This window comes from Dipodomys spectabilis, unplaced genomic scaffold, assembly GCF_019054845.1.
Source record: "Dipodomys spectabilis isolate Male_0828 unplaced genomic scaffold, ASM1905484v1 ptg000288l, whole genome shotgun sequence".
Classification (NCBI taxonomy): domain Eukaryota; kingdom Metazoa; phylum Chordata; class Mammalia; order Rodentia; family Heteromyidae; genus Dipodomys; species Dipodomys spectabilis.
Window position 1 is genome coordinate 5,145,100 of NW_024870965.1, and position 24,855 is coordinate 5,169,954.

The 24,855-nt window shown below is 39.9% G+C and overlaps 1 protein-coding gene across 2 annotated transcripts in view; it reads left to right on the forward strand.

Moving 5' to 3' along the window:
* The window catches only part of Sdccag8 (SHH signaling and ciliogenesis regulator SDCCAG8), a 181,299-nt gene that overhangs the window by 20,314 nt on the left and 136,130 nt on the right, over positions 1-24,855 (forward strand). For both annotated transcript variants that reach the window (XM_042701143.1, XM_042701142.1), the window contains exons 7-10: positions 855-919; positions 3,519-3,707; positions 12,247-12,385; positions 21,218-21,370. In XM_042701143.1, coding sequence (XP_042557077.1) covers positions 855-919; positions 3,519-3,707; positions 12,247-12,385; positions 21,218-21,370 — 546 coding nt within the window. The remainder of the gene's footprint in view (positions 1-854; positions 920-3,518; positions 3,708-12,246; positions 12,386-21,217; positions 21,371-24,855) is intronic.

Here is a 24,855-nt window from a genome sequence, read left to right on the forward strand (position 1 = left end):
TGTCATTCCATGTCCTTGCCAATCTTTTTCTGATGAATTTTCAGTTCTATCTTGTGATTTTCTATTGTGTTTCTCTGATTTCAAGTGTGATTGAATATCTTTTTATATGCTTGTTGAGCATGTGCTGACCCCTATTCTGAGAGGCCCATTCAAATTTCTGTACCTTCTTTTTCTTGAAGTATGTGATACTGGAAATTATCCTCCAGGTATCTTAGTACTTGCTCTGTGAAGCTTTCTTTCTAGCTCAGTTAATGAAGGTACAGACCTTTCTGATTTTGTCTAATCTTCTGCATACCTCACTAGTACAAATGCATGTAATTGAAGTTGTTTACCTCTCTATTCCTTCCTAGAAGGAATAGAGGAATAGAGGTTTGAAGCTCCTTTGTTTTAGATATCCAATAAATATTGCTGAATTAAAGAATAGTTGGAAACAGCAGAGGCTTGTAGATCGGTAGTAGACCTGTTTGGCTTTTTGTTGTGTAACTTATACATTTCCTTCATATAATTCACCCAGCACATACACATTGTATGTCAAATAAGCTGAAGTCCTGTGGGGTAGGGGATTCTGGTAATATTTTAATTTTATCCTTATGGTTATAATCGGAAAAGCTTCACTTTTTTTCAGTCATACTTTCAGGGGTAAGGCCTACTGTGTGCAATTTTGAAAGAGATAAAAAGGACAGTTGATGATTTAGTAGTTCCCTGTAGACATTCACATTTAGAGTAATCTAGAGAAAATGTTTCCTGAAAGGTAAAAGGAAAAGAAAAGTTTAATATGTGTTAATAATTTAAATTTGTTTATTAAATACAGGACATGTAGAAAATATATTTGTTTCTTTTTTTCAAATCTGTAGGAGAAGCTAAAACTTATGTATGAGGCCAAGAGTGAAATCCTGGAATCTCAGTTGACATTTTTGAGGTAAAGCTAAATCCTCCATTGATAATCACTACAAAAGCATGGCAGTTGTAAGCACACTTGAACGCTTAGTGTTCTGTGCGTTTTGCTCAATATTAGAATTACTTGATAACATTTTGTGTAAAAACTTCCTCAGATTACTAAGGAGTGAAAAAAATACAAAATTGTGCATTCTTTTCTAAATCTCATTTGTATGAGCTAAATTGTAAATTCTATCCCTTCGTCAGTAGTAGAATATTTATGTTTGCTCATAAAGATTACTAGCTGTTCTTGTAAGTTATTCTTTTGTAGTGAAATGGTGAAAATAGAGGGCTTCCCTTATACTGTACATCTAATTTTAAATGTGCAGCAGTAATACGATAGTTGGAGTTTTTGTATATGTGAAGAATTTGAATATATTTGATGAATGTCCATATACTTTAGTATGAACTAAAGTATGACTCTATAACATATAGATATTATAAATCTCAATATAACTTATTTATTATAGATTAACCATCAGTGATTTATGTGTACTTAGAGACTTGTTTTATTGTTATTTTAAAATAATGGTAATAAAGTATTTTCAAGTCAAATACTTCATAATTTCAATAATATTTTCAAATTAAATAGCTTTATAATTCAAGTTTAGTAAGTCCAATTTAAAATAAGTATTAAAATCTTCTAGCCCATATGTACCAACTAGACACGACTAAAAGATAAAAATTAGAACTCATGGATAGAGCCCTTAGGATTCTTTGAGCAATGCCCTCCAGTCCTTTTGTTTTTGAGACTAGATTTTCCTGTGCTGGACTCAGATTTTCTATTTTCCTGCCTCCACTTCCTGAGTAGCTGGGATTATACACTTGTGACACCATGCCTGATTTGATGCATTTATTTTTAATGTACTCTTAAGTTTTTCCTAGTTTGTCCTGATGAGTTTGAGGATTTTGATAAATGTTTTTACTTTTTCATAAAGAAACCTAATATTTAAAAATAGTTTAATATTTACTGTCTTGCTTTCAATTTTACTTCATTAGATTTTAATGTCTGTTGTGGTTTGACTTTTCAAGACGTATTTTGTCTCATTCAGAATTCAGCTATACCTTCTTTAATTACATTATAATACAATTTTGAATAAATTATATTTTTGTCTGTATTCTTGGGTTTCTTCTCTTTATTTTAGCATAATTTAAGATTATTAAAAGCATTTTCTTAAAGAAAAAGATGAGAGCACTTTTCAGAAACTCTAGCTCTTCTTTTTAATTTTTCTAGTTTGCCATGTGTAGTAACCAAATCTATATGACTCTGAGCCTGACAGATTTGTAAAGGAGTCCTTTTGGAATTACTTTTCAAAGTTAAAAAATTTTTTTGAAAGTCAGACTTTGTCTGACACTGAAAATGAAAACTCACTATGTCAAAGATTCTATCTTGGGCAAAAAAATTGATATTGGGCAAAAATACCTCCTCTTTTATTTTAATTTTCTCCCTAATTTGGACTGTCACTAGATTAGCTTTTTCTTTTAACCCTTCGATTTCCTGGACCTGCTAAACCCAAGTGTCGCAGCCAGGTGTCTTGGTTATTGACTTTTCTTCAACAGTGGTCAGTTGAGCTGTGCCCCTGCTACCTGCCTTCCACACCCCACCCCTCCCTGAAGAGAAACTACCTGTACTCCCCTGCACAGAAACTCTGATGGTCTGATGGGGGAGGAGGGGTCGGTAAGACACCAAGCGGACATGTAGTAGCCACTGAAAGTAGTCTGAGAATTCACAGCACTTTAGCTAGTGACCTGGCTTAAACACACACACACACACACACACATACACAGAGCCAAGTGGTGTGGCCTGTAATCTCAGCTATTTAGGAGGCTGAGGCAGGTGGATGGTGAATTCTAGGCCAGCCTGAGTGGCATAACAAGACCTTGTCTCTCTCATACATGCACACTCACACACACACATGACACAATACATTCTCCCTCCCTGCCCCCCACATGCACACACACAGAGAAAGGGACATCTAGGAAATGAAGTTCAGTTGTTCAAGTTGACTGGGAAGAAAAGGAAAATAAAGCATATGGTCATTCAATTCTTTAAAAGTCTACTTTTAAGTCTTTTGGGATTTGTCTGGGCTGGCTCTAAACAGTGATCCTCAGATCTTAGCCTCATGAGTAGCTACTAAGGATTATAAGTATGAGGTATCTATGCACATTTTTTATGTGAAAGTTTGGAATTTTCTATAGATTCTATGGGCTAACACTTGGAAAAGGCATATCCCTCAATTAAAGGATACTGTGTTATGTGGCCTAGCTCCTTTATTACGATAAATTATTTAAGACTTATATTTGGAGTTTTCCTTTTGTGAGAAATAGAATGTTAATGGAAGTGGGATTCCATTAAAAGACAGACTAATCTGTATTAAAATCTTACAAGAAGTTAATTAGTGTAATGAAGTCCCTATATTCAGTGTCAACTAGGATAACCACACCAATCTTGCAGGGTTTTGGTAAAGGATTAATAAGCACCTCCTAAGTTAAACACCCATTAATGATGGTAGTAGTTTACTGTGGTGAAAGTTGTATGCTTTTATCTGTCCATTCCCTAGAGTTTTTCCCCTTCTTTTTAGAAAGGACTTGGCTGAAAGTCAGAAGAATTGTGAAGACCTTAAGGGGCAGCTGAAGCATAAAGAGTCTCTTCTTGCTGCCAATGTTCCCAGCCGCGTTGGTGGGCTTTGTTTGAAATGTGCTCAGCATGAAGCTGTTCTTTCCCAAACCCATAGCAACGTCCACATCCAGACCATCGAAAGACTGACCAAGTGAGTATGCATCCTCGTGCAGAATCTCTGCCAGCCAGAAAATCGTGTCTTTGGAGGACCTTGTGCTCTTCTGTCCCTTGCTGGCTCACACATGAAGATAAAGAGGATTTTAGATTCTATCACTGTAGCTTTCTTGAAAAAAGAATGGGATGGGGATGTTTTCCCATCTGTAGGTAATCATATCACTTTTGATGAATATTGTTTTTCTTTTGCCAGAACTGGGCTTTGAACTCAGGGCCTTGCACTCTTGCTTAGCTCACAACTGGCACGCTACCACTTGAATCATGCTTCCAGCCTGGCTTTTTGCTGGTTATTTGGAGTCTTGCAGACTTTTTTGCCCGGGCTGTCACCAGATCTCAGCTTCTTGAGTAGCCAGGATTATAGGCATGAGCCACCAGGCACCCAGCTTGGACAATTTTTTTTTTAATCTCTTGGTTTTAGTCTCTTCTTGAAGTAAGAGAATCAAAGCTGTTTCTTGCTTTCTGTCCTTCCTTCTTTCCTTTCTTCCTTCCTTCCTTCCTTCTTTCCTTCCTTCCTCCCTCCCTCCCTCCCTCCCTCCCTCCCTTCCTCCCTCCTCCTCTCTCTCTTTCTCTCTTTCTCTTTCTTTCTTTCTTCCTTCCTTCCTTCCTTCCTTCCTTCCTTTCCTTTCCTTCCTTCCTTCCTTCCTTCCTTCTTTCCTTCTTTCTTTCTTTCTTTCTTTCTTCCATTCTTTCTTCCTTTCCTTCTCTCTCTCTCTCTCTTTCTTTCTTTCTCTCTTTCTTTTCTTTCTTTCTCTCTTTCCTGGGGTTTTAGCTCAGGGCTTCAAGCTTACTAGGCTGGCATTCTACTACATGGGCCATGCCACTAGTCCTACTTTTTGTTTTTTTATTTTATTTTTTTGAGATGGAGTCTAGTGAACTTTACTTGCTTGTCTTGGAACCACGATCCCCTAGATCTCAGCTTCATGAGTAGCTAGGATTACATGCATGAACCACCAGTACCTGGCTAAACTACATCATCTTCATAGTCTGTCTAATTCTAGTTCATTATATTTCCCTATTTGTTTTTTCAGACTGATTCTCACTAGGTAGGACAGCTGGCCTGGAATTTGTAATCCTGCAGTCACAGCTTTCCAAGTGTTGCGATTACAGGTGTGTACCAGCACACCTGGCTCTCTGGTACTATTCCTAAGAAACGGAATGTGCTAGCAATTCCTTTGACTTTACCATCTCTTGAGTTTCCCTCCTGTAGTTCAGATCAAAAGTGTTCCACATCTTTATCATGTATCTGACATGAGGAATATTGAGAGTAGACAGCAAGAGTAGCGATGCTATAGTAGTAATATTACCATTTGAGAGTTGCTAAGGACTAATTATAAGTGAGCTTTCAGGCCATCACATTTTCACATTGTTTGTTCTTCTTTTGTTCTATTTTTACTCTGCCAGGGGAAGCTTGTGTGTCTGTGGCAATTTTGTCCAGTGGAAGTTGAAAATTTTTGTTTTACTATAGAATCCAAAAGGTTGTTCCTCAGCTGACTTAGATCTCTTTCTGCTGTGGTTTTATAACATCATGTACATCAACTGGAATTTTTTTTTCTGGATTTGAGTCTTGAACTTGGCCTGGGCACTGTCCTTGAGCCTCTTTGTGCTCAAGGCCAGCACTCTTCCACTTGAGCCACAGTGCCACTTTCAGCTTTTTTGGGGTAGTTATTTAGAGATAAGAGTCTCACAGACTTCCCTGCCCAGGCTGGCATCCAACTGCAATCTTCAGATCCCAGCCTCCTGAGTAGCTAGGATAACAGGTGTGAGCCACCAGCACTTGCCTCAGCCACTGGATTTTGGTTGCTTCTTAGCTGTGTTGCTCACCAGAGTGCTGGCCTTCAGTAGGCTTGCAGTGTTTATGTTTGCTGTGAGGAAGCATTTGTGGCTTCACAGTCAGAGACCTTCCCCCTGAGACCCACGAGGAAGGAGGAGTGACTGCTGACCAGTGCCACTTGTGTCTTGAGCTTCAGGCACAGCCGCTCGGGATTTTCTGCTGTTTGGAAGAGTGCTAATCCGCCTCTTGATGCTGTATTGAAACTACTTCATCTTGTGATCTGGAGCACTGGCGTTTTTTTTTTTTTTTTTCTTTTGGTCCTGGCCCTGGGGCTTGAACTTAGAGCCTGAATGCTATCCCTGAAGTTTGTTTGCCCAAGGCTTGAACTCTACCACTTAAGTCACAGCTCTACTTCCAGATTTATTGGAGATAAAAGTCTCAGGGACTTGCCTACCCAGGCTGGCTTTGAACCATGATTCTCAGCTCTTAGCCTCCTGAGTAGCTAGGATTACAGGTGTGAGTCACCAGTGCCCATCTAGCACTGGCTTTTAAATAGACTACTTGAGTCTATAGCCTCCAGACTCCAAGAATAGCCAGTGTATCTGGTAGCTGTGGCATCAACAAATGAGTAACTTGGTTGCTATATGAAAACTGCATCTCCAGTATGGACTGATTGGTAGTTCAAAATGCACAAAATGTTGCATTTTAACTGTATCAAATGTTAAGTGTTGTATTAAATTATTCATATATATTCAATATAACCAGTAAATAAATAAACAAAAATGTCAAACAGCCCAGTTGCACTATAAGAAGAGGAACTGGGAAGGAGCAAAAGAGGAAGATATCAGCACATGGAAATGTTTTAAATCTGTTTGTGTTCAAGAAAATCTGATCTAAACCAACCCAGCATATTGGTGAAAATAAAAAGTATTGATAATTCCAAATGATGATGAGGTCAAGAAGTAAGGAGTATTTTCATGCCTGTCTGGTGAGACTGTCACTTTGTACTTTGGGGACAGTCACTTTGGGCTTCATTATTTAAATTATGTATAATATTTTAATGTCTGTCCTAGAGAAAAAAACTCATGTGCAAGAGGCACATGCTTTGCAGCATCATTTGTGCACAACTTACTTGTCTTTAAAGGAGAGTAAAGTGTGCTTTGGTTGGGGATGCGGTTCAGAGCAGTTGCCTTGCAAGAGCCAAGCTCCGGCTTTGAACAATACAAAAACAAACTAAACTGTGCCTTGGATAAACTATCATATTTAATGGAGTATACAAGAAAAAAACACCCTTCAGAATTCATTATTGAAGGTAACAAAATGACCAAAGGAAAACCAATATGAAATCATTTGCATTTTCTAAGTGCTTCCCATTGTTTTCTTTTCTTTTGGCCAGTCCTGGGGCTTGAACTCAGGCCCTGGGCCCTGTCCCTGAGCTTCTTTTTTTTTTTTTTTTTTCCTTTTTTTATTGTGAAAATACTGTACAGAGGGGTTACAATTACATGGGCAAGATAATGAGTACATTTCTTAGCAAGCATTGTAGCCTCCTCTTTTGTTTCCCCTTCCCATCCCATCCTCCCCCTACCCCCTCCTCCCCCCCCCCACCAAAGTTGTAAAGTTCATTTTCGACATGACGACTTGTACGTCTCATTGTTGCAATGGGTCCACCTGTATCCCTATTTAAAAATCAAACACCTGAGCTTCTTTTGCTCAAGGCTAGCACTCTACCACTTGAGCCACAGCTCCACTTCTGGCTCTTTCTGTTATGTGGTACTGAGGAATCAAACCCAGGGCTTCATGCATGATAGACAAGCAATCTATCACTAAGCCACATTCCCAGCCCTCCATTACTTTCTCTAGTTTCATCCATATGCCTAGAAAAAGACTTGAAAGAGAAAAGACACCAAAAATTTGACAGAGGTTAGCTGGAGAGATAGAAAAAAAATCAATTAAATTGAAAATTTGTGTCACATATCTTTTCCACTATGTTGGCACCTAATTTTGCAAGGAGAATATAATGAAAAAATTGTTTAAAAATGAAATCACATTCTATGTTATGTGGATTTTAAAAAAAGGCAGCATTTAAAACTAAGAGTATAGCAAAACCAAGAAACTAATAAAAATCTGTTTTTGTCCCCATATTGCCTTGTATATCCCTCTAGATCATCAGAAAAAATATTTTAAAATGAGGCTACAATGTTTACATTGATCCCAAGTCTGGTAGTCAGTTGGAAATAGATTCTTACTCAGTTATGTATTCCTTTGTCTCCATCCTAAATTTGATCTCAGCTGCTTTAAGTCAATATCAAGCCTACGTGCTTCCCTTTTCTGCTGTGTCAGCGTACCTTTGTTTCATGTTCTGCTTTACTAACAGAAGAGAGTGCAAACTTTCTGTTTGTATTATCAGTGAATTTTTTTTGTATATTTAATTCCTTTGGCCTAAGCAGGCATTCAGCTCCATCCAACTTATGCAGCAACACTTTTTAGCTTTAGATTTCTAGTTTTATGTATATAGAATCTTGACACCTCCCCCAATAATCTGTTAGTATAGATAGTACTGACTTCCGGAGTTTGAGGAGGAATTTTTAATAAGTGTACCCTACATTTATTAAATTGAAATGAAAAATTGCTGGGCATTTTTGGAAATGTGGTATTTGTGACACAGCTCCCAGCTGCCTTGTTTCACCCTCTGGCATGTGTCTTGAATTTGTGGCACCCAATGACCTTGTATCGTTGACAAGGAGTTCAGGAACAGCTTGGAGACCAGACCATCTACACATACATTTGTGGCATTTGTTAACCCCCCAGGGCCTCATTACTGTGTATTCTTATCAACTGCTGCTGATCTTGGGTATATTTTTAAGGTTGATTAAAAGTGTTTTAGAACTTCTGCCTTCCACTTAGGGCTGTTTATCCAGGTAAAAGTAATATCAACCATTTTTCCCCCTTGGTGATCAAAGTTTCTTCAAGTGACAATCTAGATGTAAGTGCCTTATGTTAAATTCCTTTTGATAATTCACAGTATCTTGGAGAAATTTCAGTGTACTACTTTTTACAACCAATGATTGCTACCCTCCTACCTTGAGACTGCAGTCAAGCTTGTGATTTTTAAGCCAGATCATTGTCAGTGTTGTGTACTGGTGTTGAAAGACCATATCAGGAACTTCTCAGAAATGAGGAACACGAAATGTTATGGTCAGCCTTCTAAATTTTCTTTTTAAAAACAGCAGTAATAATTCATACCTATGGTGCTTTGTAGTGCTTAAAACTGATAGTAACTGTGGAGTAATTTATGAAGTAGAGCATTTTGTAGGTACTCCATATTTCAAGAGCAGGTTTATGCCAACAAACTCTTTTGCTTAAACAGTTCTCTTTTGCTTAAATACTTGACTGAAATATTAAGGGATTCAGGGTTTTTCCTGCTCTTATAACTGAACTAAATTCCTTAAATGTTAGTGTGTGTAAGTAGTTGTTTTTCCAGCCCCAAACGGACACGCCTGCTCTTTTCATCATCTTTCTGCCGGGTAGCCTTTCATCAGGCCAGTGGAATGTTGGGAGGTCAACACTGGCTTGCTTTCTTCACGAAACTCCTTAAAGCTTTCACAGGATGTTTATAAGCAACCAACAGAAATTTTGCCTTGGAAGATGGTGACTTGAGAACTTCTTTCTAATCACATCTGTTGAGAGTCTCCTTCAGGGCTGGTCCTAGGCATTAGGCAACAGGTCTTTGGAGCAGGACTCTGGAGCTGGCTGGGTGGGGGAACCTGGCTGATTGCACTGGACAGATAATGTAGAACACTGTGAGGTCTGAGGAATACGTGTAGGGCTGAGAAATAGGAGATAATCAAGAAAGTGAGAGCCACATGAACAGGGGAAGAAGGGGGATGGGAACAAGGTCTTGTATGGATGAGAAGGGGCTGCCAGAGGCTTTCGGAGTGTTTGCTTCTTGGTATGTAGTTTGCAAACCAAAATCAAGACCAAAACCAAAACGCGGGGTCTAACTGGAAGATCTTAAGTTGCCAGCACCATTCCAGAGTGGCAGTACCTATGTGTTTTGTCACACAGGAAGTGTAAGTGCATCGGTCCAGTGGCTATGAACACTTTCAGTGCTCTACAGATTGGTTTAAGAAAACATTTTGGGGTTTATTTTTAATGATTTTTGTCTGGCTCATTAGTATATAAAGTTGATAAGTTTATACTCGAGACATTTTTGAGCCACAGTAATGATTTATGTACTTTCCAATTTTAAATAGTCAAATGGCCTTTTTTGAGTTATACTATTAGAACTGGGAGGGATCTCACTTTTGGTGTCCTCCTCTTGTGAATTTCTTTATCCGAGCATTTGTTCTTTTGTTACTTATTTTGTGGAACATCTACTATGTAACAGATATTACTCTTGATGAGAAGATGGCCTGCAAAGAGAGTACATTTTCCATGAGGAATCAACTGTTTTTGACTTTGTGATCTGTCATAAATACAGAGCTAGTTTTCTACTTTATTAAACATGGAACTCTGGCTTTGATGACAGCATGGTATTAGGAACAGATAATATCTTTGAGTAGTAGCTTTTGCCTTGCGTTAGGACTTAGAAACTCAAGGCAAGTGACTGTGTCTTATCCCCATTTACTATCCTTAATGAATTTTCTTCTATAATCATATGTCCTGTTGGTCTGTATATCCTAGATGATGCTAGTCCCTTTCTATATGATATTAACAGGGTCAAATTTTTGCCTCATTTTTTTTTTACTTTAGAATGCATTACTTTTTCTTTGATTCATTCAGTTCAGTTGTATTTCATTGTATTTGATTAAAACAACTTGCTCTTTTTTCATTTTCTTTAAACAACTAATTTATATCAATTTAAAACAAATCAGGATATTCTAAAGTGAAGATCTTCAGTCTCACAATCTTTGTATTTTCTTTTTTTGCATTTTATTCTATTTTTTTAAACAAAAGGAGTTTTTAATGAAATGTCTGATGATTGTAACTTTGTTCAGAATTATGTTTCTTAGCATGTGGTTGCTTTCCAAATACTACACATAGTTTAAATTAATTCACTTGTAAGATGCTTTTAGATGGAGCCACTGGTTAATTCAGGAAGTAATTAAACCCAGTATTTATAATGTACACTATGACTCTAAAGTGTGATGAGTTAACAAATCACAGCTCCTCTCTGATAGATGAGAACATGGCATTGAAAAAACTGAAATAATTTATTTCAGCTGAGTTTGAAAGTGTCATTTAAAATTTAACTTCTTTATCAGAGCCTACAATAGTATATATAATAGTCTGAAGTACTTGTGTTTTTATTGCTTTGTGTATATAGAAAGCTTTCTGCCTGACCTTTTTTTTTGGTCTTCTGAATATCTTTATTCAGATTTGGTGATAAGTTATAAATATTCTGGAAATTTGATAGGGGCTTTTTGTGTAAGTGTGTTGGTCAGTTGTGGGGCTTGAGTTCAGGGACTGGGTCCTGACTCTCAGTTTTTGTTTTTTCTCAAGGCTGCTGGGTCTACCACTTGAGTCATGGTTCTACTTCTGGTTTTTTGGTTGTTAAGTGGAGGTGAGAGTCTCATGGACTTTTCTGCCCAGACAGGCTTCACGCTGTGACCCTTCCATCTCAGCCTCCTGAGCAACTAAGATTCTAGGTGTTAGCCACCTGCAGCACCCAGGATGTATTTAACTTATAAAACTGGATCCTTACTGTTTTAGATACAAAGCATTTCGGGCCTGGTGCTGGTGGCTCACACCTTGTAACTCTAGCTACTCAGGAGACTGAGATCTGAGGATTGTGAAGCCAATCTTAGATTGAAGCCAATATGAGTAGCAAAGTCCAAGAGACTATTTCCAGTTAAACAAAAAAGCCAGCAGTAGAGCTGTGGCTCTGCTGGTGGAGTGCCAGCCTTGAGCCAAAAAAGCTAAGGAACAGTGCCGTTCCCTGAGTTCAAATGCCTATACTGCCATTAAAAAAAAAAAAAAAAGCAGTTTGGTAGTTGTTCTCTTCTATCACCAATAGACAGTGTGGCTTATGGGACGTGTGAGAATTGCTGAGGGAGGGGCTCAGCTTGGCCGCAGTCAAACCCAATGGGGTAAAATTTGGTTAAAAAAGTGTGTGTAAGGAGGGAGTAGCAGGGGTGGGTTAGTGCTCACACTGAAATAGAAGCGATGAAAGAATGAACTCCTGGGTTTGGTCAGGTGAAAGAAGGGCGAACGTGAGGACTGTGGAGGAAGATAGAAAACACATGGCACCTAAGTAAACAAGAGAAGATGCAGTGCAGGAACAGGATCTTACTGGCCTCTAACAGTAGGATGGGATAAAGCTTTCTTTATCTTTTCCTCAGTCTCTTCTTTAAAATCATGGCTTCTACTTTGCGATAAAACGCCACTCTTAGGTACTTGGTTGCTTTTTTTGTGTTTTCTTCCTCGCTTCCTGTTCCTTTTCTGACCAGTTGCTCTTTTCGGGGCTTTGTTCGAGGCCTCCGCGTGCCAGCCCTCTCCACAATAAGTTCCTGTCCCACACAGATGAGGCCCGGCCATGAATGCGCTCAGCCTCTCTGGCTTCTCTGCCTGCCACCGCTTAGTGAGAACAGAGGGTCATTCTCTGGATTGTGCTTTAATATATGCTGAGCTGGCCTCCCTGGCTCTTTTCCTGGTGCATACTAGTACTTTTCCCCCTCCCTCCTGATTTATGAGTATATATTCATCTGATCATTTCTTGTTTTGAATGTTCTTTTTGTGCTGACAGAGAAAGAGATGACTTAATGTCTGTGCTCGTTTCCGTGAGGAGCAGCTTGGCAGATGTACAGAAAAGAGAAACCAGAGCCTATGAACAGGTGAAACAAGCTGTGCTAATGACTGAAGAAGCCAACTTTGAAAAGACCCAGGCAAGTCTAGGAGGTAGAAACAAAGAGATCACAGAATTGCTTCTCCTCCCCCTCCCCCCCCCCCCCCCCCCCCCGCCCCGTTTCCTTGGCTACATGTGATAACTAAGCTTCTTCCAGACACACAAACTTGATACCAATCTGTTAATTTAGACTTTTGTAAAATTTTTTATTTGGAGGCTTTTTACTCCTCCACAAATACTCTTGTTATATCACTATTCAGAGATTGTAGTAGTGTATGGTAAAGTACCTGGATGCTTTTCGCTGCTATGAATTTTTTAACACCTATAGTCCCTGGTTTATGTATGTCTATTTGTGACTAACTATAAATGTTTCTCTGCCAAATGTGGGAAATTCTAAAAACATCTAAATAGGTGGAAGATAATTTTGCATGTGTATTATATGGCACCTTTGGTTGTGAGTTCGGATCCATTGTAAGCTAAGTGATGACAGTGACAGTCATGGTTGGCATGAAGTGATGGGCAGTGTTAATTAATCCATTGTAGTTGCTGGGAACTTTCCCTTGACATGCTGGCCATCCTCCACCTGCTTAATAGCCGCCAGCAGCCAGTGACTGCCAGAGAAGAGAGTGCAGAATATTCTTGGCATTGCTGAAAGCAGTGGTCTGAACCAAATATGAATCAACAGCTTGAAATTGAAGTGCACTGAAATATCTAGTGCACTGAAATATGAAAATTTTTTTGAATATCAACACCTCACTCAAAAAGTTTTAGATTTTAGAACATTTTGGATTTGGGATTTTTAAATTAGGAGTATTCATCTACTATAAAGTCTATGCAAATACTGCATTTCAACATCCAAAAACCTCCAAAATCTGAAGAGCTTCCACACAGACATTTTGAATATTGAAGAAATATTCAACCTGTAGTAACATCAGTGTTTTATTAAAATATTAGAGCGGTTTGGTTCTGTTTTCTCTTAGTTACTGCCTATCTATTTGTCTCTATTCAGTTCTTCTGTAATCTTTCCAGACTATCTTATTAGTAATTTAATCTCATTTCTCTGTTTTTCAAACTTAGGTTTGGTTCTGATCCTACTTTATACCCTTAAACACCACTAATTTCTCTGTTTGTCTTGAGCTATGTCTGTCCTTGGTGGTGGTATGAGCTGTAAAATCCCGTTTGCAACTCACATGGCTGTGCTAGAGGAGACAGCCAGCATTTGCCTGCCCCTCCTGCCTCCTCTGCGCCTTTGTTTGACTCCCATTTCTGGTCTGTGTTACTCTGAAGTCAGGGTATCATTCCTCTTTGAAACCCATATTATTTTCTTTCTCCTTCATCTTAGTCAGTGAACTCAGTCTAGACATTTTAAGAGCTCTGTCATCTCACCCTTTCTCCATCCTAGCTCCTTGCGTCACCCTTAAAAATTTCAACATCCCTGTGCTGACACGTGCAACACCAACCATCTTTGGCCTCCTTAACTCATAATACTTTTCTTCTACCCACTGTAAGTCCCACATAAACCCAATTGTCTCTGAGATCTCAAATCCTGCAAACACTCACTCTGGCCAAAACCTTTTCTTCCTCTCCCTCTCCTTCACTTCCCATTCCCATTTGCAATCTGCTCCAAGTTCTTATTCCCGCCTGTAGCTCTTAAGCCTCTTCTCTTCCTGTCCTTCTCCTTCATGTCCTTTTTTCTGTTTCCAGGTTGGATTTCTTTCCTTTTCATTTAATTATGGATTTTTTGTGGTCTGAAATAGAGCTCTTTATACTCCCTTCCCTCCCCCCATCCCTGGCTCCATATGTTGCTCCTTCTGTGTTCTCACTGAAAGGCATCCTTAGCCATGACCCTGGCCCAATGGATTGAAAACCTGGACATCATTACCTCCCACCCCCACTCCTGCTTTCAGCCCATTACTAAGTGCATGTCTTTTTTTTTTTTTTGGGTCTGGTTGTGGGGCCTGAACTCTGGGCCTGGGCGCTGTCCCTCAGCTCTTCAGCTCAAGGCTAGCGCGCTACCACTTGAGCCATAGCACCACTTCCGGCTTTTTTTTTTTCTGCTTATGTGGTGCTGAGGAATCGAACCCAGGGCCTCCTGCATGCAAGGCAAGCGCTCTACCACTGAGCCACCTTCCCAACCCCATGTATGTCTTATTCTCAACATTTTTCTTGAATTTTTTCCCTCACTAACACTTTCCTTATCTGGCAAATTCACCCAAGTTGAGGACCACCCCTCCTACAGCAGCTATCCGCTGGTCGGTCTGTATCCTCTGACAGTGAGGAAGTGAGCCAGCGGGCTCACTGTTCAAGCCCTTGTGGTATCCAGCAACGTCCACTAAGGGAACAGTGGCTCTGTCCTCACCAGCGCTGGAGGATTCCTTCGCTCTGGCCTCCCTCACGGTTCCAGTTGTTAGGGAACGCAGAGCCCAATTGCATGTCAGTTTTTCTTTTGCTAGTTTGAATCTACCAGTCATTGCTGAAGGAACCAACTGAACTCCTGTAAAACTCCTCCAGTGATTACAGTGGCTACATCACCCTTCGTTTCTCTGTGATTGGCTACACTACGTATATACACTGCCTGGGGAACTCCACTCTCCTCACCTACTTCTCTACTCCTGGCATATATGACTCACTTCTCCCCGAGATCAAGACAAAGTCCAGAGCTTCCCGTCCCTAAATATCTCTTCTATTCTTTTCCTTCCCTTCTCTCCTTCCCTTCCCTTCTCCTCTTCTCTTCTTCCCCTCCTTTCCTTTCTGGCCCTCTTATTCCCAACTTGTTATGTCTTCTACTTCTTAGAATCCTGGCCTGTTTGTCATCAATCACTCCACCTTCCTCCCTTGCGTTCCTCTCCATCTACATGCCAGAGATTTTTGAAGAGAAAGCAGGTTTCACGCAATCAGCTTCCACTCAACTTGCTACCATTAGTCTATCATTTTCCTGGCAGACTCTGCAAACAGTTGTCTGCCCTGATAGCTGTCCCTTCATTCTTAACCACATTGCAGTCAGACATTCAATAAATTGTACCAGACTTTCAACAAATTGCCATTGAATTGCTCATTTAATTAGCACTGGTCACTTCCCCACTACCAAATCCGGAATCCTCATTTCAATCTTTATAACGCTCAGGCCCTGTAATTTTGAAGTCATAGTTCATATACTGGGAATGAATGTGACTTATGTGAAAGACAATTCTAGAAAAGTTAGAACGGGTCAATTTGAAAGATCTGGGAGGTCACACTAACATCATATTTTATCATATCCATGCCAAAGCATACCATATCGCATACCATATCTTTTTTTTTTTTTTGTCGGTCATGGGGCTTGAACTCTGGGCCTGGGGCTGTCCCTCAGCTCTTCAGCTCAAGGCGAGCACTCTACCACTTGAGCTACAGCGCCACTTCCGGTTTTCTGGTGGTTTATTGGAGATAGGAGTCTCACGGTCTCTCCTGCCCGGGCTGGCTTTGAACCGCGATCCTCAGATCTCAGCCTCCTGAGTAGCTAGGATTACAGGCGTGAGCCATCAGTGCCCGGCTACCATATCTTATATATCATCTCTTTCCTTGTTGTAGCTGACACTGTAATTGTATGGGTGGATCCTTTAGATGACTCCTGCCTGCTTCTTGAGGTCTGGCTTCACTGGCTTTTCATATTCCTTGAACAGAGACATTTGTGGATGCATGCTGCCCTGTTTCCTGACTCATTCCTCCACTCATGGTCAAATGTTTATCTTGTTTGGACAGACCCACGTTGCGGCTTTCTTGAGCCCAGACCTACATTTCTTGCTGCTGCTAGGACTCTTTATGTGGATGGTGTGGATGGTATTCTAGTGGCATCTACTATACAACTAAGTTGTTAATTCCTCCACATTCCTGTCTACCACTTTTTCCATCCACTATTTTCTATGTTTTATTTAAAATAATGGCATCCTTATCTTCCCAACATTCCTACCTTATAACCTTTAAAATACCTTAGCTCTGCCCCAACCCCTACTCTTGACATCAAATCATTTGCCTAGCTGTCTTCAGATCTCCTGTTCTGCCCCTGCTTCCTGCCTCTGTGCTCCTGTGCACATCCACAGACTCTCGCCATAGCCTTCTGGTTGGTTTCCCTCAGGTTTCTTCCAGTTCTCACATATCTACCACAGTGCTGCCTTAGACCTCATGGATTATAAATCTCTCGGTTCAGGTCGATCCCCTCATGAGCAAATAAAAGGTAATTCCTCAGTATAGCCTTCTATTCCTTTCAGTCTATCTCTGTTCTAACTTTCCTATAATTTCTTCCACCTCATACTTCCATATACACTGTGTGTGCTCATTTCCAGTACACAAACTGCACTTGGCCATTTTCATGAGTCTGGTCATGTGTGAAGTATCTATTCAGTAAATGAGTCTCCCTCATTTTTGAAGTTTCCATAGCCTCCTTTTCTTTGTATTAATCTGTTTCTCCTCTGAATCCCCACTGATGCTGTCCAAATTTTCAGTGAGTGTGTACATAACTGTTTCCACCGGAAGACCATGGAAATCAGGTCTGTGACACCTATCACTGTATCTCTCACATGGCCATTTATGTGTTAACTACACAATTAATGTTTGTTGAAAACTTAATTTTGAATATTAGTGTAAGATTTTATTATAGTTAGTGCTTTTTCAAATTTAACAGTAAAGAACAATCAAAGTATAGTGTACTATGAATCTACCTTTTTCACTGAATTAGTAATAATGAATATGAGGACTACCAAGAAGCTTACAAGATATGATGCAGGTCTAGTAGCTTTATCTAGAAAAAAATGAGAGAACATAAATTTTAATTTTAGAATCGTTTATTACTGAGCTACGATAACTTTGTTCTTTAGTTTCTTGGCATGTGTCGCCACCTAGTGTTCGATTTGTGTCTTGCATGCAAAGTTAGAAGGACCTTTCTTTTTTTTAAATTGTGAAAATATTGTACAGAGGGGTTACAATTACATGGGCAAGATAATGAGTACATTTCTTATCAAGCATTGTAGCCTCCTCCTTTGTTTCCCCTTCCCATCCCTTCGCATCCTTCCCCCACCCCCCTACCCAATCCTCCTCCTCCCCCCCCCCCACCAAAGTTGTAAAGTTCGTTTTTCCACATAACGACTTATACATCTCATTGTTGCAATGGATCCACCTGTATCCCTATTTAAACGATTTGTTTTTTCCCTTCCCCTCCACAAATTATACCAACCTCAAATACAGTGAAATCAGGGGTTATACCATGGGGGAGGGACATAAAAAGCAACAAAGAAATAATCTTATAAATGTGTTAGAAACAATCGCATGAAAGAAAAAAACATTTGAATACATATCTTAGGGTTCATTTCCCTAACATCAACTTATCTGACCTTTTCTGCTTGACTCAGACATATACTAGTTATTGCAAATAAGGGAAACCATGGGACCTAAGTTTCTTTGGGCCTGGCTTACTTCACTTAATATAATTTTTTCCAAGTCTTTCCATTTCCTAACAAATGGGGCAATGTCATTCTTTCTGATGGAGGCATAGAATTCCATTGTGTATATATACCACATTTTCTTGATCCATTCATCTACTGAGGGGCATCTGGGTTGGTTCCATATCTTAGCTATGGTAAATAATGCTGCAATAAATATAGTTGTGCTGGTAGCTTTAGTGTGGCCTTGTTTGTGATCATTTGGGTAAATGCCCAAAAGTTGGATTGCTGGGTCATAGGGGAGCTCTATGTGGAGTCTTTTGAGGAACCTCCATCCTGCTTTCCAAAGTGGTTGAACAAGTTTACACTCCCACCAACAATGCAGTAAAGTTCCCTTCTTTCCACATCCCCTCCAGCATCTGTTGTTATTATAGTTCTTGATTATAGCCATTCTAACTGGGGTGAAGTGGTATCTCAATGTTGTTTTGATTTGTATTTCTTTTATGGCTAGGGAGGTTGAGCATTTCTTCTTTCCTCTTCAGAGAAGTTTCTCTTTAAGTCTTTAGCCCACTTATTTATTGGGCAGTTGTTTCTTTGAAGATTTGTTGTTGGGGGATTTAATTTTTTGAGTTCCAGGTATATTTTAGATATGAGACCCTTGTCTGTTATAAGGTTAGTGAAGATCTTCTCCCAATCCGTGGGCTTTCTATTAATCTTGCTAGCTATGTCCTTTGCCATACAGAAGCTCTGCAATTTCATGCAATCCCATTTGTCCAACTTTTCTTTGATTTGTTGTGTTTCTGGGTCTTTATTAAGAAAATTTCGGCCTGTGCCAAGGAGTCCTAGGGTTTCTCCTATTCCATCCTGTAATGTTTTCAGGGTGTCTGCTTTGACTCTGAGGTCTTTGATCCATTTGGAGTTGATTCTGGTACAGGGTGATATATAAGGATCTAGCTTTAGTTTTCTGCAAGTAGTTAACCAATTTTGCCAGCACCATTTACTGAAGAGGCTGTCTTTCTTCCATTCTATTTTTTTAGCTCCCTTATCGAAAATTAGATGGCTATAGGTCTGTAGGTTCATTTCTGGGTTTTCAATTCTATTCCTTTGGTAGAAGGACCTATTTTTGTGTTAACTATATATTACATTAACAGTAGCAGTGACAATGCCTGAGGATTTTATAAGGATGTAAATGTATGATGTGAGAAACTGATGATGTCTTTCATAGATATTTTCATGGAACTGCTTTGGACCAGATTACTTGAACAAATTATCTTAATGTTTTAAAGCCCTGTTTTCTCTAAGTGATAAGAATCAGTTAAAATTTCTTAATAGAGTTAATTAAATAATCCATGTAAACCATTCAGCAAAATATCTAGCAAATAGTAAAGTGTTAGATGACAGTTACCATTTGGAAATTTTAAGTTATTATGTATGTAGAAAGGTAGAGGCTTTATAGTGTCATTGGTAAAGCCACAAGAAATGGTGCAAGGAGAACTGGCCTTTTGCTGCCTGTATGTTGAAGGAGAGCTTTGGAGAGGTCTATTAGAGGAGCTTTCTAAAGAAAGGTTGTGAAACACCAACATGGAAGGTTGACTATATGCCTCAAAGCCTCCCTTCTCCCTCCCAAACTCTGGTGACTCACACCTGTAATCTTAGTTACTCAGGAGGCTGAGACTTGAGGATCACGGTTTGAAGGCAGCCTGGGTAGGAAATCCTGTGAGACTCTTTATCTCCAAGTAACTCTTATCTTCAATTAGCTAACCCCCCCTCCCCAAAAAAAAAAGGCTGGAGTGGATCTGTGGCTTATGTGGTAGAGCTCTAGCTTTGAGAAAAAGAACGCAGAGACAGCACTTAGGCCCAGAGTTCAAGCCCCAGGATTGGCACAAACAGACAACCTTTTTTCCAAGTTAATTCAGTTTGTTTCATTACTAGAATCAGAAAGGCAGGAACTAGAAATCTGGAGTAAAAAGAAAATCAGAAAAATATAGAACATTTGATTGTAGTCACAGACAGAGAAAATGCTCTTTAACATGCATATTCGCTGCTCTAAAGCAAGAACAAATTTAGAACAAAGTTTAACACCATTTGGTCAAGGACAAGACCACATACACAACTGTGGTCCCAAAAGATTATAATAGAACCAAAATAACTATCACTTGATGACACTGTAGCTTTAGTAAGCTCATAATGCAGCACATTGCACACTCGTTTGTGGTTGTGCTGGTGGAAACAAACCTACTGGTCTGGCTGCCTTTTGTATAAAAGTATAGCACATATAACTACATACAGTATATAACCCTTGATGATTTTATTGGCTTGTATGTTTACTGCATTGTTCTGTTTATCATTATTTTAGAATGTATTCCTTCTACTTAAAAAAAAAGAGTGCCTGGCTCAGTGGCTCACACTTAATGATCCTTATACTCAGGAGGCTCAGATCTGACGATTGCAATCTGCAGCCAGCCTAGTAGACAGAAGCTGAAAATGGAGGTCGGGCTCAAGTTAGAGCACCTGTCTTGAGTGAAAAAACGAAGCAAGAATTCAAGGCCCTGTCTGTATTTCTTGTAGCTTTTACCAAAGGGACTTATATAACTATGGAAAACACAGACCCTGTTTTCTTTCTACCAATTCAGAAGAAAATAAAGCTTGGGTGAAGTATTTATTGAAGATAGGAGCTACTAAGATAAGAGCGAGATACTAAGCATTTTCATTTTGTTGGGATTTTTAAAAATTATGATTTTTAAGTCCTATTCATTAGGTGGGTATTATACATATAATATTGCGAATATGGCCAAAAGAAAGAAAGTTCTGGTCTCTGAAAATGAACAGTGGAAAATTTAGACTAAAGTGCAATTATTAATTTTTACCAGAATTGGAAGATGACAGACTTGAGTCTTCATAAAACTAGGTAGTGTATTCTCTTCTGATATTTGTCTTGCTTGGACTGTAACCTAATTTTTACAGAGTGAAGTAAATCTTAGTTGTATTGAAGAAATTATGAATGTAGTGATAACCAATGGATGCTTTGTATAATAAAATATAGTATTCGATATACCATTTTAAATTTTTAATTGGTTTATCTTTTTTAAGTGTTCAAGTAATTTTTAATTATGAGGATATAAGGGGTCAATAAAGCTCATATACAGCATATCACAACATGTAATTAAAATACTAGGGCAGCTGATTTTTCTGAGCTCCTTTCAAAATTGAAGCAAGGTCTGCTCCTGGAATTTTGTAGCCGACTAGTTTATATCCTTAATTATGAATATTAAACATGTGAGTGCCTGTAACATTTGGGTACTGTTTTAAGTCATTAACTGATACTTATAAACACAAAATCATGCTCATAGACTTTATAATGCGCCTTGAGTATGCTACATGAAAGTGAAGCTGAATCGTGTCATTTCTCCTTTATTTTTCTCCCCAAATATAAACTCATCTTTCATCTCTGTTCCTGGCAGGCTCTGATCCAGTGTGAGCAGCTGAAGAGTGAGCTAGAAAGGCAGACAGAGCGACTAGAAAGAGAACTTGCATCTCAGCAAGAGAAAAGGGCTTTTGAGAAGGAGATGATGAAAAAAGAACTAAGGAAAGAAAAGGAGGAGGCAGAGTCGAAGGTATGCAGCCTTACCCCGTCAGCGGCTTGCAGGAGCGTGCTCCAGAGAGTACCCCTTAGGAGCCTGTGGCTCGCCACTCTTAAACATAAAGCCTTTTTAACTAATCGCAGTTTTTTCTAGTTTGGAGTTCGTCAAAAGTGGCCTATTTTTCCAGATGTTTGTTTTGCAATGAGGCTTGTTCTCTGACCTTTGAAATAACCTCTTAGGTTCCATATTATGAAATATAAACTTTAATTCTGCAGGAGGTCTCTGTGTCTTTGTCTCTGTCTCTGTCTCCTTCTTTTTCTCTCCCCCTCCTCCTTTTCCTCTCCTCCTCCTCTATCTCCACTTCTACCTCCTCCTCTTTCTGCTTCTCTCCCTCTCTCTTAAACACATTAGACAGAGAAGGGGGCCTCCTCAGAAGATAACCAGGTTTTATATCCACTTTGACCAAATTAAAGAGAAATGACTCCTCTATTTTATCTTCTACCCCACATTAAGCATGCATAATATAAAATGTGAAAAACTGAGTGAGCAAGCAAAAGTGACTATATACACAATATTAAATCAATTCTGACATATTACATCATGATAACCACATGAATAACTGAAAGGCAGAAGGAATTAAATAACATGAAATTTGTAGTGTATGAAAGAGCAATACTGGAATTCTGCAGAAAGTAGAAACCAGCTTTAAAATTGTTGCAATGGAATAAAATTGAACAAGAAGTCACCAGAACAATTCTTTCATGCTCCTTTTACATGGATTTCAAGCCTTCTTTCCTAGACACTGTTATCATACTGTGATGCATGGTAACTGTTAGCTTCCATAGCAAATACCTATGCATCTCTGCTATGCTCAAGGCAGTGTAAGGAAATATAAGTAGCAAACCCACAGCTTCTATCCACCCAGCTTTAACTCCAATGGGTAAACTGAGGAATATACTATACTGTACTATACTATACTATACTGACTATAGCTGTCAGAACCCTATGGTAGCTTAGTCTAACTGCTCCTCTCTATGTTCTGGACTAGTGATGTCAGTGGGTGAAAATCCCCCACAGATAGCCACTGTGCACACTGGGGTCCCTAGTGCAGCCGGGCAATCCTGTGTGGGTCCTTTCTCAGCCTTCAGCAGAGATTATGGAGGGAATGGGGTTGTGTAGTCACGGTCCAACCTGGTCTTCCTCATGAAGCTGACACACTCTTGCGAGAAGTAGACTTTGAAGCAGTGCTTTCATCAATGGCTTTTCCTCATAGGTGTGAAAAGTCTTTGGAGGCTCAGTAGAGATCCTTCAAGACCTGTCATGGGGAACCTGGCCTATTCTCAGTGATCAGAATAGACTTTCCATCACAGAGAGATTTTTGAAATGAGACCTGTGAGGAGGAGGAAGAGTGTTTGGATAGAGATGACAGGAGGAAATTTTCATGTGTGTGTGGGAGATATCATACCCACTGCTAGAAAAACACGGTGGTTTCTGGGAATATAGAGAGCATCTGGTGTCTGGGGCATGGGGAGGGAGCAAGCATGGAGGGCACCGGTGGCTGGGGCGGGGGAGCGGGCACTGAGCAGGACAGGGCCACTGGGGGGAGCAGAGAGATGCCCTGTCATGAATGGCCTGTACCCAAATTTAAATTTGGATTTAAAATTTCATCCAAAAAAGCACGGAAAGCCTTTGCACAGACCGTACAGTGAGGCTTCACTATTCTTCTTCATTGTTTTGGTCTCCAGTCTCATCTTCCTTCATTTCTTCTCCTTGCGTCCCCATTCTTCCAACCTCCCGCACCTCCCCTGCACTTCCCCAGCATGCACACGGGCCTTCTCTGTCTTGTGTGGGCTTTCATTTCAGGATTTGGCATGTGCTACAAATCCCCTGCGTTTGTGACCTCACGTCCTTATCCTTTGGCTTATTTTTCTCACATAAAATCTTCTCCAATATATGTTTCTTGGACAAATGAATAAGGACACATAAGGAATAAAAACAAAGGGCCTCATGCCCTTGGAAAGATAGCACTGAACTACAGGGAGAGCAGAGAACTGATTCCTTTGTGCAGGAGACAGTGAAAAGAATTGAAGACTGGGTCGGATTTAGAAACAAGGACAATGGTAGAAAGAAACTGATCACGGCCAACCCAAACAAGACACAGAAGGAGACCAAGTGTAGCTGTGTTGTGTGTGAGGGAAGGATGTGAATTAGCAAGGGGAGGCAATAGTGGAGTTTTATTTGGGGGAGTGTTTAGTGGTGGCCATTAAGCTTCTAGGAAGTTTTACTACAGAAAAGGATGTTGATAAGGCTTTCTCTTTAGAAAGGCAAAAGGATGGCTACCATAAGTCAATTATGTTCATATGTAACAGTCTCATGAATAACTGCAAGGTGGCTAAAATGTAGCACATTTTGGAGGCTGAGTCATTTCTGTATATTTGTCTCCCTAACGCTTTGGTGGACATTTGGTCCTAACATTGGTAAAGGTATGGTAAAGACTCAGCAGCGGCGCTAGTATTTAGACAACTGTTCTCACTAGGGAAAGCGGCTTTCAGTCTAGAATCCAAATTGACCTTCTGGTGACCTTGACACTTCTTTGTCTGTGTGTCTATCTGTCATGGGGGCTTGAACTCAGGGCCTGGGGTGTCCCTGAGCTTTCTTGCTCAAGGCTAGGACTCTACCACTTTGAGCCACAAGGCCACTACCAGTTTTCTGGTGGTTAATTGGAGATGAGAGTCTTAACGGACTTTCCTACCAGGGCTGGCACGGAGCCATGATCCTCATATCTTAGCCACCTAAGATTATAGGCATGAGCCACCAGCGTGACACTTTTTTAAAAAACTTCTTTAAACTTCAGAAGAATAAAATTGAAAATACTTCAAGGACTTCATAGGGTTAAATGATGTTTTATAAATATAATACTTGGCTTAAAGTGGGCATTCCATTTGTGTGGAAAGCTTTAGCAGAGCATGTACCTTCTCTATGCCCAAGTTTACATCATTCTGCCTTGATTATTACTTGTGGAGAGTTTTGTCTGGTGCCTTCTGTAATGATCTACCCAGCCACCCGGGTGTGTTGGTTCATCAGTCATTCATCTAGTATTTGTTTGACCACCTCCTATGGCCCATACATTTTCTTAGTTGGTTGTTTTGACATCAGCACATTACTAGAATTCTTAATTCATGTATCTCTTCTCTAGGAAGCACTGCCTCATACCATATTCAGAATGCAGGGGGCTTGCTTTGCAGAAATTTCTGTCGAGCTCTCCCAACCTTGGTGTCTTTGTCTTTTCTTTGCCCCCGTCAAAGTGTAAAGAACTTCCCTGATGTCAGAGCCTTGGACATCCAGCAGTGTTGCAGCTGTCTGTGTTCCTTCTGGCTCTGCAACAGATGTGGATGGAGGAGCTCCTGCAGTGTGATGCTGACTTCCAGATGGTGGGCACGGGGAAAAGAAGGCATGACGGCAGGAGGGGGCCTCCGGAAGTGGGTGACAGGAGGCGGCAGACAGGCCATGGGCTGAGG